The 13,818-nt window shown below is 43.3% G+C and overlaps 2 protein-coding genes across 3 annotated transcripts; one reads left to right on the top strand and one right to left on the bottom strand.

Annotated features, from left to right (window-relative positions):
• The first annotated feature begins 820 nt into the window (after positions 1-820).
• Positions 821-1,948, top strand: LOC104420542. Its single transcript, XM_010032366.2, has one exon. It carries the CDS (start codon positions 821-823, stop codon positions 1,946-1,948), a length of 1,128 nt encoding a protein of 375 aa, XP_010030668.2.
• A 5,342-nt stretch (positions 1,949-7,290) lies between these two features.
• On the bottom strand, positions 7,291-9,758 carry LOC104418823 (polyol transporter 5). 2 transcript variants are annotated; one of them, XM_039301327.1, is made up of 3 exons: positions 9,428-9,758; positions 8,918-9,264; positions 7,291-8,664 (listed from the first exon to the last, which is right to left on the bottom strand). In XM_039301327.1, exons 1-3 carry the CDS (start codon positions 9,462-9,464, stop codon positions 7,540-7,542), a joined length of 1,509 nt encoding a protein of 502 aa, XP_039157261.1. In that variant the 5' UTR covers positions 9,465-9,758; the 3' UTR covers positions 7,291-7,539. The 2 variants fall into 2 exon arrangements, with proteins under 2 accessions (XP_039157261.1, XP_010028575.2); XM_010030273.3 differs by having other exon boundaries at positions 9,372-9,697.
• Between the last annotated feature and the right edge of the window lie 4,060 nt (positions 9,759-13,818).

The following is a 13,818-nucleotide window of genomic DNA, read 5'->3' as shown; positions in this document are numbered from 1 at the left end:
AAGAATTAGACACCGTTTGAGAATCCCAATGTTCATTCATTGTCTAGAAATAGATGTGGTAATGATTATCTCTACCTAAATGATAGAACTTATCCAGGGAAACTATTAGAAAGGTCCTAAATCTATTTGCGCTTGTACGAAATCTGGGGAATATTGAAAGGAATGACCATTTGTTGAAATAATTAAAATATTTAACATCAAATTTACCGATTTTTTTTTTTTTGAAAATTGATCAAATTAAAAGATTAATGAATTGGCATAAATGCAATAGATTAAGAACTCTTTATACCAATTACCCCTCATTATTAACATGGGAAAGGGTACTATTTTAAAATTTTATAATTTTTTTAAAAGAGACAAACTAGTCATTTTTGTTAATATTAATCAACAAAGGATTCATGATTTGTCCTTGTATAAATAATTTGCGGATAGAATTTTTATACCAAGAGGATTGATAATTTTTTTTCCTAAATGACCTACACGAACGTATTTTGACGTCACGCATTTGTTCACTACATCTAAAGGATAAGGGATTGGAGGAGAACTACTTCAAATGAATTGATATAAGAGTCAAAATTGCGAGAAAAGTTAGGGATTTGATTCTTCAATCTTCAGGTCCACGTCTCACACCCCTTCATGCGAATATGCGGAAAGTTTGAGTAAACAAATGGTCGCACCCCTTTGACCGTAGTTGACTTATCCCCAAGCTCTCCGTCTCTCTCTCTCTCTCTCTCTCTCTGACTTCAACAAACTCTGCCTCGCACTTCAACAAACCCTAGCTAAAGAGAGAATTCCAGCCAACCAGAAACCAAGAATTTGAATGGTCTTCTCGCTTTCAAATCTTGAACAAATTCTGATAACATTCCTTTACACTTTGAGTCTGTTTTCCCATCTTTATCTCTCCAAGACCTCCCGTGCACAAGTGCTGCCTCCGTTCAAACCCTCCTCCCTCGTCACATTCTTGCGTCCCAACCCCCTTCTCTTCCCTGTCTCTGCAATCCCTGATCGCCTCCACAAACCCCCAGAACCGCTGTCTCGCACCATGAACGTCGGCTCTGAACGCGGTAGAAAGAGGAAAGGCGAATTCGAGAACAACAGCACTGATCGGAATTCCCAGCAGTCCGGGAGTGAAGGCGGTGACGACGATGATTTCCTCGCTCTTTCGCTGTCTTCTCGGCCCTTGAAACCTCGAAAGGATTCTCTGCCTTCGCCGCCTCCTCCTCCTCCTCCTCCGCCAAAAGCTAGTCCCGATGCACACTCGTTGCCATCCATGGTGATGTACGAATCTCCAGCGTTGGTTCACGAGCCGACTATGGTGATGTACAGTCCTCCGGTGATGCTTCACGAGCCGTCCTTGGGGGCTGTGCTGTCGAATACCCATCAAGAAGCCCTACCACACGTGCTGTCGCACGGTGGCCGCCGAAAGCTTCCTCAGACAGTGAGGGATGGCAAAAGCGAGACCGTCCCAGTGCCCTTCCCATGGGCAACGAACCGACGGGCCACAGTGCACAGTATGAACTATCTCTTGTCGAACAGGATCTTCACCATCACTGGGGAGGTCCAGTGCAAGAAATGCGAGAAGGTCTTTGAGATTGAGTATGACCTGCGAGGCAAGTTCCTCGAGGTCGGCAACTTCATCGCACAGAACAAGGCAACGATGCACGATCGGGCTCCACATGAGTGGATGAGCCCGGTCCTCCCCAAATGCAGGTTCTGCAACCAAGAGAACAGCGCGAAGCCTGTGATCTCAGCCAAGAAGAAGAAGATAAATTGGCTCTTCTTGCTCCTAGGGCAGACGCTCGGGTGCCTGACGCTGAAGCAGCTGAAGTATTTCTGTGCGCACACCAAGATTCACCGGACAGGTGCGAAGGACCGGATCTTGTATTACACCTATCTAGGGTTGTGTAAACAGCTTGATCCCACTGGGCCATTCGATATCAGCCGATGAAATTTCTTGCATCCATTGGGTTTTATCGGGTTTTCTCAAGCGATTGAATCACTGTGAATGTTTCCAAATTGGTGAAGAGAAGATCCGGTTTCAGATATCACAGTCCGTTGTATCCGGTCACATGTGTAAGTTCTTTTCTTCGGATATTTAGATCTTGAAACTCATTTTAGGTCGAAGCCCTGATAGCTTCCAGCGATTCTCATCGCATATGAATATGATATAGATTTTTTGTTAGTCATTTCGCTATATGGAGGAGTTGCCCATTCTACTAATCGTCGAGCTCTTCGCGAGTTTGGTCCCGTCTTCAGTTCTTGCTGATCTTTTCTCTTATATGCAAGGGGACATTCCATGTGTGTTCCAAATGCATGATGAAATAGTTGATGAATATAGGGATATTTGCTTATACCATCCAGTGGATTGTTTCTTTGGAAGAATGTGTTGAAAGCGTCTGTCGATGGTCATAATCTTGTCTATCAAATGATTTTGGGGTTTTTCATCAGTTAAACTGCCATAGATTTTCCATCGACGAAATTATATCACGTATTTTGAACTTTAGGTTTCCTGATCTCCAACCATTTAAACTCAAATTTCGAAGTTTTTATCCTTTTCACAGGTTGAAATTTTTATCTTCGTTTGTTTTGCACACTCATTCCAGCTAATGTGCTCTTTTACCGATTAATGTTGTGGGTTGAAAGAGAAATAAGTTAGCATAGTCTGCTTTATCATCTCCTACTCCTCCTTTTTTCACAATCATATTTGGAGGAATGCTGAAGAATTTCTGCAAACCCAAACTCGCGGAATATAGGTGACTCTTTAAGGAAGTTTTGATTCTTTTTGTTAAGGCTAAATGAATGATTTGAAAAATATTCTTTGAAAAATAATTACTCATATCTCTTGAAATAATTAGTTAATGGAAAATTTTTTCATTATTGGTAGAAAGGAATATTTAAAAATTATAGTGGACAATGTAAATATTTTTTGTTTGTTTATTGTTGTAAGCGATTCAAGCTTTTTAGAAAAATATCTTTCCAAATGTATATCTAAAAATTAAGTGGGATGGGCCTTTTGCACCATGGTGTCGTTACAACATTAATGCTAGAACTCGAAGCTTGTGAGTGTGGTCACCAAAAAGCTGATGGTGTGCTGGCCATTTTTCAAAGACCAACGGGTGAATAGCCTGATCATGCTTGAAAGGTTGGGCTCAACGTGAAGCTTGATCATGCTTGGAAGGTTGGGCTCAACGTGAAGAACGTATGTGATTGGGTGGCAAGGATGATGTATGCAAACTCGGCACAACAATCATCTTTAGGCCGCTTTTCACCCTCACTCATTAGAATACGATCGCCAACTGGCAGATGACCAACGTGGTTGAAGGCAATCATGCGGTTGTCGAAAGTGACGATGATCGGTAATTTAGTGGTAATTCTTTTGCAGGCAGTGCCAGTGAAGCAATATTCGATACGTGTCACTTTGTAAAAAAATAGAATATTAATTTTTTTTAGTTATTAATTAAAATTGCATATCCAAGTTGGGTTTATCCCACCCTTAGGACTAATTTCTTATTCGGTAGTTTATCTAAATGTATCCGGTTCGGAGAGCGTCATCAAATATCACATGGGATAATTTGTTATCCAGACTTAAATTCGGGCTATTAGCATTTGTTAGATCTAGGCTTCCAAGTATCTAAAATTCAAGAGGCTAGCATTGTATCCGGCCCAATGTTCTTAAAACCCCAAAACTTTAACTTCAATCCGTCTCCTGCCCAAAAAAAATATAAAAATCCAATCCACCGACAATAAAAACCTCCAATTATAATACTAAACCCTCAACGTTTAAATCTAATATAAATTCTACGCTAAATTTCTCTCTCTCTATCTGATTTTTGCAGAGTGTGAAAGTGAAACCCTATACCTCAAACTAAATGTTCTGACCCCATCCAATTCCCTGCGATCCATCCTTTAGTATGCTTGCCACCAGAGAGAGTGAAGAATGTTTTGTGTTGCCCGTCGAAGAGCTCTAGGGACCACTATAGAAGCCGTCGCTAAATAAAGTCACTAAGGAGAAAAATCCCATTACCATCGCTCCTTCAGTAACCCCTCCTACCGTTTATGAAGCATTAGACTAAGGGACGGTGCCTCGTCAGTTTGGAGATGTCTTTGTTATTCCTTTCTAATGGCAAATCCTAACATACAATTAGTCAACTCGCCGATGATTCATTCTAGTTAACGTTTACAAGAAACTCCGACTTTCTTGTACCAAGATGGAAACCATACGTTAATGTCATTTTACAATCAGATAGGAATTTTTTCGAAATTCGCTGAAGAACTTTGGTGCTTCATGCATACGTCATAGCGACCACAGAACTTCCCCCCGCAAGCAACTTTGTTAATTTCCGACGATTCTACTCGTGACAAAAGCATGATTTTCTCGGTTAAGATAGAGCATGACAGAAAATTTATAGATGAAGTATTCGATCCTAAGATAGCCTCACATCTCCATACTGGCTCATATCGATCGGAGTCACCAGTCCCTCAAGGTAAGAATATTAATATGTGGAAAAAAGAGTTAGGAAATTTCTGTATATTTTGATGTATAATTATCATGAGTCTATTTATAGGTTTTATGCTAATTTAGAAGATTATCTTAAAATAATTTCTATTTATCTCTAACACCTCAAACATGACAAAAGAGATTAAAACCATCCAGTCAATATCTATCCACCCGGAAATTCTTTTAAGTTTGTCGATTAATACCTGTAAAATGTGTACAAAGAGCCCACTCAGCCCAGATAGAATGCTGGGCGTTCTTTCCTCTCACGGTGTGACTGTCACACTGTGTCCTTTTTTTTGGGTCTTTCTTTTCTCTAAAGCTTCTCTCATTGTCAAATTGTTGCTCTATTTCTTCACAAAGCACGAAAGTCCAACCTCGCATCTGTGGTAATAGCGTTTGTCTACCAATTGCCTTATCATTAGGCCGGATCGTGCGTCTTTAATGATGCACTGAAATTAGAATGTCGTACATGTTAATGATTGCACTTTAGTGGGACCCACTATGTGGAATGCTTGAGTTAATGTCTCCCCGTTTTTTCCTTGTCAAATACCGCGTTCTTCAATCTTGCTGCATATGTCGCACCACTCCTCTCACTCCCCCCTCGATAGAAACGTTATGAGGACTCATTTATGGCCTGAAATCCACTTTCAAAAGCTGTCGTCCGCTGTAACATCTTTTTATGATGGGAGAAAAGAGAATGGCCACTTCGGCTCTGGAATATGTCGGGTCCTTTGAAACTTCATTATTTCGTGTTAAGATTATCAGCCACGTTTACTCTCGTTTCCCCCTTGGATAGGTGAGATGAACTAAACCCTCGTACATCGGCATGAAAAAATAAATCACATGGATAAGAATGATCGGATACATGGCTCGGCTTAGTCGATCAAACACAAGTACCCATGCCATGTTAGCCTAAGTTTGCGTAGTAGATCTAGCATCAGTACTAAAGTAACTCAAGATTTTTTTCAACTAGCATCGCCCAAAAGTTATTTTTTAAAAGATAGAAGAAGGGATTAGAGCTGGATTGGTCGGAGATACTGAGGAGATGAAGTTAGAACCACACGAAAATTTGAGAAGCTCTCTCGGGTCGATCTCACGAGCAGACACCAAACCGAAACCAATCATTCGCTCGTGGACCCCCCCTTTCCCCTGCACAACCTAGGCCACAAAAGCATTAGTTTGCTTTTTCAGCTCGTTGCTCCCTACACAAAAGAAGCGCAAGAATCCAAAAGGAGTACCATGCCACGCCGATCACGACTCGAAATTTGGCCACTCAAGCTCGGAGGGCAAAGATGCCACCTTCCATGTAACGACACAGAATTGAATCCAACGCACCTTTCGTTCAAATGGTTGGGCATCGTCCTTACAACCATTCTCTTATAAGAGGAGTTGGGTAAGTGCGGATCAGCTTTCACACACCTCGATTGATCCATTTTTTTCGGGCGATCTTAAAGATGCAATCACCAACATTGGTATGTTGCACTCGAACTTTCATTTATAAAGTGCTCCCAATAAGAATTGAAACTGACATATCAGTTGATTTCTATTGCCCGCAATTCCTCACTAGATCGGGCATCAAATTTAGTTTAGCTGGCTATTTTCAACTTCTGTCTTTAATTTCATTTTCGTGCCTCTTTCCCCCCACTGTATGCTATCAATCTCTATACCAATGGTGTGTTTGGGAACTACCTTCCCAAAGCCCCTTGGGTGTGTAAAGGCTTTTGGGCCAAATATTTGGTGTTTGACAAATTTTTTTTGACTTGCCTTTGCCAAATGTAAGCCTTCAAAAGACTGAAAGCCCAAGGTAGATTAGGGGCTGCCTTGGACTTTCCTGGCATGCTCGCCTTTAAGGCTGTTAAAAATTTTCTCCCAAAATTATCCTCGCTAATCTTTTGTTTTTCCGGTTTTACCCTCGATAACTATTCATCATCTTCATCTTCATCTTCATCTTCATCTTCTTCCCTTCTCTCTATTGAACACGACTAGCATCTATGTGTGATCACCAATGAAGGATAGGTAGTCTGGCGAGGGGTAGGCAGTGTAGCGAAGGGCAGTTGGTCTAGCTAGGGTCTCGTGATCCTCTGACGAGGGTCGCCATACGAAGGACGCGATGTGGCACGACGAGGGTCATGGTGACCCAAATCTGGTAGCGCGATCTGGGTCGCAATGACCAGATCATGCGGCCTCAACGACCTTTGCACGAAGGTCGTGGTGACCCTTGCCACTTCGCGTCCTTTACACAATGATCCTAGCCGGATGCCTGCCCTTCAACGCACTGCCTACCCCTCACCAAACCACCTACCCTTTGCAAGTGATTGCTATCTCTTTGCTAGTGGTCGCCGGCCAACTCTACTTTTTTTCTTCTTGTTTTTTTTAACAACAAAAGTCTTTTGCAAATTTAATTTGTTTGAACACTATTTTGCTTAGAGATACTTGATAATAGACTTTTACAAATACGATTTACTAAACACAATTTGTATTTTGAAAAACCCTTTAACTCAAAAGTCTTTGCATTGTTTTAAGGACTTTCCCCAAAAGCCTTCCTAAACGCACTCCAAATGCTGCCGAAAGCTAAACTCAATTTTATATAATATGGTCCCCTCCTTCGGCCTTTAGTCATAGAGTTCTGCATTATTAGTTTGGTATCGCACGATCAAATGTTTCCTTCTTCCGTGGTAAATCAAATCAAATCAAATCAAATCAAATAATTTTCTGCGAATCGGATTCGATCATTTCCGTAAGCTGATCAGAATTATGCTATCCGCACCAAGATAATACGGAATTCACAGGCATTCTCGTAATATGTTTGCCATTACGAACGACACCAAGCACTTTTCAAAGACGACGTCACATCCATTTTCTCCTTTTTTTTCTCAATTTATCACACCGCTATAGACTAATAATTGGAAAAGTCAGTACGTTTCCAGTATTTTATGACAATCCAATTTGACAACTCTACAAATTTACTCTGGTTTATACCCCAAAAAAAGGGAAAGGAAAAGGATAAGGAAAAGATAGTAGCAAATGATCTAACTTTCCTTTTATATCTGATTTGGGTCGACACGCCCGTTGGTCCCCAATGGAACGTGGCTTCCACCGCCGTCGCGCTTCCCGTCCTCCTCCACAACTTCCATCTTCAACTTTCTCGCCACGGACCTCCACCCCGTCAAGCTCCCGAAAAGAACTTGCATATCCTCGAGGGTCCGCCCCTGCGTCTCCGGGAGCACCGTGAAGAAGAAGGCCCAGGCGACGGCGGCCACCGCCGCGAACAGGAAGAAGGCCCCTCCGATCGTGATCGCCTTCGAGAGCGACAGGAACGTCATCGTTATGAGCCCGCTCGTGGCGCGGTTCACCGCGACCCCGATGCTCGCGCCCTGCGCGCGGAGCCTCAGTGGAAATATCTCGGAGCTGTAGACCCACGCGATAGGGCCTAACCCCATGGAGAAGGACGCCACGAAGGTGAGCGTCATGGCGATGCACAATCCGATGGCCCACATCAGCTTCTCGTTCGAGTGGTCGATGATCGTGAGGCCGCAGCCGAGGGCGGTGAGGGAGATGATCATCCCCGCGACGCTGGTGAGGAGCAGCGGCCGCCGCCCCACCCGGTCGAGAAAGAACGTGGAGACGAGGATGAAGACCGTCTTGCAAAACCCGACGGCGATCGTCGCGAGCAGCTTGTGGTCCGACGACGTCACTCCGGCCTTCTCGAATATGCGGGGACTGTAGAGCACGACCGCGTCAATCCCCGAGGACTGCTGGAAGAAGTGGATCCCAACCGCGGCGATCAGCACGTGGCGGACAGCGGGTGTCGGGTAGACAAGGAGCTCCCGCCACACTCCCTCGCCGTGGCTTTTCCGACGAGTGACGGCGACCACGTCGTCGTTGCAGGTGTCTGGGATGCCGGCCGCGGCCTTGATGTCGGCAAGGCGGAGGTTGGCCTCCTCGGGGGAGTCGGAGGTGCGTTGGAGGACGCGCTTGGCGTCTCCAAGGCGGCCCTGCATGACAAGCCAGCGGGGGGACTCGGGCATGGCAAGGACGCCGATGGCGAGGAGGACGGAGGGTAGGACGCCGATGCCGAGCATGAACCGCCATCCAAGGTTGATGGGGAGCTTGTTAAAAACGTAATTGGAGACGTAGCCGAGTAACACCCCGAAGTTGATGAACACCTACAAGAGTGTGCATTAGCTAACGGATTAATCGGGCTTACATCATAAACGTAACAAAAATTTATATCCTTTTTTCCATTAATTTATACATTTGTTCGTTACATTTCATAGCTCAATTAGCCTAAAAAGGGAATAATAATGGGAAATCAAGAGCAGTCTTAATTAGAAAATAACCGACTTATCCAAACTTTATGGTGATGTCCAATTTCGTGAGTTACCAAAATCATAAATGTTTGAGAATTTCTAAAATTACCTCCGGGAATGAGGTAAGGAAGCCACGAGCCGACGCTGGAGAGACTTCGGCGGTGTAGACGGGAGCAATCATGAGGGCGTATCCGACACCGATACCGGCGACAAAGCGGCCGAACATAAGGAAAGCATAATTAAAGGCGAAAGCCATGAGGATGGCGCCAACGAAGAAGATGGCGCCGGCGATGACCATGGTGTAGCGGCGGCCCACCCAGTCGGAGGTCCTACCGGCGACAGCCGAGCCGAGGAGGGAGTAGAGGTTGATGATGCCGACGAGGACTTCGACCTCCACGTCGTTGAGGTGGAGTTGCTTCTTGATGGGTATAGCCGCACCACTCATCACACCAATGTCTGAAACACACCCACGATCCAATTACAATAAATAAACATTCCGATTATGAAAAGAGTAAAAGAGACGAGATTAGTCGAATTGAAAGATTAAAAGATTAGATGTTCACCATATCCAAGTAAGATGGAAGTCATGGAAGCAAGGATAGCGCAGGCGAAGGCGTACTTGTTCCGGGGCGGGCGTTTCTTCGGAGCCTCGACATCTTCGACCAGTGATTTCTCGCGCGGCAGGACGTTCGACTTAGGATCTGCCATAGCCTTGTGCTCGGCCATCGTGCTCTCTCCCCAGTTCAAAGCTTCAATCAGAGAGAGGGAGAGATAGAATACCAAGTGGGCAAGAAGACGCGAAAGGGCGAGGACTTATAAAGACAATGCTCCTGCATCAACATCACATCTGTCTCCCGCCGATGACCATAAAGTCTTTCTTCTTCTTCTTCGGGTTACTAGGATGTTGGAGGTAATTAATAATTTAAGATAATTTATCATATTAGAGATGTTTGGCGATTCTCTATAACTTTTTAAATTACACAAAATTAGGCTCTCAGAAAATTCAACAATCTCTTGTCTGCTTTTTTATTCTTTAACTGGGGGAGGAGTATGTGTGAAATGAAAGATATTAAGCTTTCGCTGCAGGAGGCATGCCATTTTGTATCACCTCAAATGAGTAAGCATCTTTAAACTATAGTTCACGTAAGCAATTATGGAAACCATCTTATTATATATATATATAAAAGAACGGGAAAAAGGGGAATTAAAAAAATAAAAGAAAAGGAAAAAGGGCAAGAAAATAATACAACTTCATCGTCCTAAAAAGTCATGCATGTGGTATCCACTTCCAGCCTGCCAGACAAAGAGCCCGTTTGGTTCAACTTTGGAAATGCAGGAGAATGCAAATACATTTGAGATAAAAGGTTCCCGAAATGTTAATCTGTTTGTAAATTACAATCTCAGTAATTTTGAAAAATAATTTTAGAAAAACACCATTTGGCAAAACTTGCATTTCTAATTAGCTTTTGCTATTTTTTTTTTTTAAGTCTGAAAATAAAATCCAGTGGCCGGCAAACAGCCGGCCAACTGCCGGATGGCCAATCTGGCCGCCGGACCGCCAGATCTGGCGGCCTCCCGCGGAGGCCAGATTTGGCCGTTGAGCCGGATCTGGCCTCCCGACGGCCAGATCTAGCAGTTGAGGGTGTGACCTTAGGCGGCGTCGCCAGGTGATGCCGCGCCGGGGCGACGCCGCCTGGGTCGCGGTCGCGCCACCCCGGGCGGTGGTCACCGGGGACGCGCGACCCCCACGCGGTGGTGGTGGTTGCCGGAGAAGCCGAACTCTGAGGCGGCGGGGAAGAAGATGAGCCGAGCGGAGAAGAAGATGAGCCGAACGGAGAAGAAGTTGAACAATAATGATGATGAACAGTGATTTTGCATTTCTGGAATGCCGAATGCCGAATGCCGCCCAAAGAGCCAAACAACACCAACGGCCCGAAAGCCGCACATGATTATCGTCGGTCGATTGACGCCAAAAACCGGTCGCTGTCCTTACAATCAAAACGCCCTTTGGAATTGTTTCTCAGGGCGTTGACCAGAAGTGGGAAGACTTGAACATTCAGAAAGCTGTTCGGCAAAACCACGAGATTCATGGGTCAACAAAGGCGGGCTGATCCTGCAAACACTGATCTCCGCCATCGCCATGCTTGCAATCCCCGTGATGCCTGCGCTGACGCCCTCCATTATTGTCCTCGGTTCTCTCGACGTTTTGTGTTTGGCTTCTCACGGTGGTCATCTGTCCGCATGATGGTGGATTTTCTCGGCAGTACTAGGAGACGGAGAGTAAAAGAAATGGCACAAATCAATGCAATTTCTACCCTCTTGTCACTTGACACTGCATATAGACACGTGCCTTTTTTCCTATCTCCTCTTTAGGAGTGACTGGTTCCATGATGGGGTGGTTTTCATTCCCAAATCAGGAATCGGGATGGTTGATTCCCAAATCAACCCACCGAACCTTCTGGAATCGGTCTAAATCATTTCCTAGTTAGAGATACCTGTACTTCTCTCTCATTTTTCGCTTTTACGTAGTAAAACAAGCCTACTTATTAGTAGACAAATCTTGATCCCACGTGGATTAACGTGATGGGCTAGATTAGATACTAGACCTTGGACTTTTCTTGTGTTAGGGTAGTAGAGTCCCAGGGATAAGTCCAATTCGATTCTTGCTTGTTGTTATTTTCAAATTCTATTAAAAGGGTTTGCAAAGTGGATTCAAAAGATGATATTTAATTAAAGATAAGATGACGAAATGAACTCCATAGAGTTGCCACCCGTAATGCCTACCATGCATCAGAGACCTGTAAGTTCCACCCCATGCCAAGAAAAATGTATTCTTCAATACTATAAACCAGATATTTTTCGGGGCTCCCTTCTCGACTATTGGTAGTCAAATAGACTGACTAAGAGAGTGCAGCGCAGTCCTGCCACTCAGCTCTCTTAGTCCAAGCTTTGACCCACCTGCATCGTAACTTCGAAGTTTGAATATTCGAACCCCCAATCCCCGAGAAACCTCTTTTGATGACGACGTGGTCACATCTTACCAAACAAATACTCGTCTTTCGATTTTTTATGTTCGGGTTCTGTTCTTATCCGTCCTTGACCATTTTTCCGGGTTGGGGTTTCATTTGTGGATTATTCATAGCGATATAATGTTATTATACATTTAAGGGAGCCTTAGGGTGTTTCATAAGTCTCAAAATAGTTAAGTCTCTATATCTTTGCGTCACAGGCCGAACCATGCGTCTTGTTCAATCTCTTTTTGCTTTATTTGGCCTAAGTAAGCTTTACTTGCTCTAGCTTACATGCTCATCGAGTGTAACTTTGGCGAAAGAAAGTGCTTATAGAGAAAAGCTCTCGACGAGGATGCTTGTATTATTCCAAAGCTCGGATGATGCAAATAAGGAAATAGACTTCTCTTGTTGGGGAGATCCGGGTTAACACACCAATAACTAAATCTAATCCAGGATCAATATCTCCCTTAAAACTAAATCGATCGAAATCACTTAATCTAGCAACAACCAGCTAATATAATTCCGCAATAAGTACATATAACACCAAAATGAGGAAAAATCTATGGACCGAGCAAAAACTCAACATAGTACCAAGATTTTACCTAGAAATTCAATGCAGAAAAATCTATGGACCGACCAAAACTTTCACTAATCGCGAAAAATAGAATGACACATAAGATGTTCTTCTTTAGTCATACACTAAGGACTCAACATCCACTATAAAAGTGGATTAATATAAACGAAATAAGAAAATCCTAACCATGATCGGAGAATTCGGATAAGGTTTTCAACAAACGAAACTGATCAACGTTGATTTCACGAATAATATATTCAAATTTGAATCAATTCCATTAACGTTTGGCCTTCAAATTGGGACCATAAATTTGCAGCTCTCCTTTGCTTTGGTCTCCCCTGTTTTCCCCTGTTTTCGGAGAGCGACACACTCTCTCCCTGAGCTCACAAGCGCACGAAGCAGCCACTCGCTTTTCTCCTTTGCTTTTGACCTTTGGACTTTCATTTTCTGTTAGCTGGCTTCACATAAGCAGACCCAACCAACCTCTCTGTCTCTCTCTCTCTCTAATTGATTGTGAAGATCTAATTTCCTCGCCTACCATCTACTTCCCCAATCACAAGAATTCTATAGAATACAAATATAAATTTTCATAATACCTCTAGGAATATTCGCTAACTGATAATGAGAAATGATGTATGCATGACCAAAAAAAGAAAATCTGGGAAAGATTTTCTCCCTTTTCTTCATTAAATTAAAAGGATGCCAATTGGTAGATGGAAAGAATAATTTTTTTTTTAGCCATTCACAAAGATAAATGGATTAATAGGCGTATCATTCCGATGAAGCTTTTTTAAATCACATATATTATTTGTTTCTTTGTTTTATTTTACCAGTTTATAATTAATCCGGCATCTAATGATATATAGTAAGTCGAATGTGTGTGCATATGTACACACGAACTTTTTTGACACAGACGAGAAAGTAGCTAGAAATGCCATCGAATGACAAATTAACTCTGCACAAATCTTGACTAGGACCGTAAGAGGAAATTTCCTGGGGGATCAATTGGCAAAGATGGCAAGGTATTGACAAGCCAAAGCATGAATGGATCTAACACGCATCATCACGTGGTGTATTTTTCGCACTTCTATATTTTAAAAAGACAATTAGTGGTCCGACGATGTATCATACCACTATGAGATGGGATATAATTTGTATGGCGAGCAAATATGAGCAGGGCATTTTTTTTTTTGTCAGCAATGGTGCTCATTGAATTTGAGACTTTTTCATTTTCTAACTAAACATAGTAGCACGATGTGCGGAGACTAATCCAAAATACTTAGGAAAGCAAGCAAATTTTCTATAGAGAGAAGATTCTAGCTCAAGGCATACGAGCATAATCGGCTTCAAAAATGGAAGTATACGTATACGTACGAGCCTCACCGATGCTCATGGACATCGGGCCTGTTTGGTTCAATTTTGGGG

The sequence above is a fragment of the Eucalyptus grandis genome, chromosome 9, assembly GCF_016545825.1.
Source record: "Eucalyptus grandis isolate ANBG69807.140 chromosome 9, ASM1654582v1, whole genome shotgun sequence".
NCBI lineage: Eukaryota > Viridiplantae > Streptophyta > Magnoliopsida > Myrtales > Myrtaceae > Eucalyptus > Eucalyptus grandis.
This window is presented reverse-complemented; position numbering and strand designations above follow the sequence as displayed.

Coding starts and splice junctions, on each gene's coding strand:
- LOC104420542 (XM_010032366.2), top strand. CDS start 821: ATGGTCTTCTCGCTTTCAAATCTTGAACAAATTCTGATAACATTCCTT.
- LOC104418823 (XM_010030273.3), bottom strand. CDS start 9,534: ATGGCCGAGCACAAGGCTATGGCAGATCCTAAGTCGAACGTCCTGCCG. Junction 9,265..9,371: donor TTCCATCTTACTTGGATATG/GTGAACATCTAA, acceptor GGTGTGTTTCAG/ACATTGGTGTGATGAGTGGT. Junction 8,665..8,917: donor TCCTTACCTCATTCCCGGAG/GTAATTTTAGAA, acceptor ACACTCTTGTAG/GTGTTCATCAACTTCGGGGT.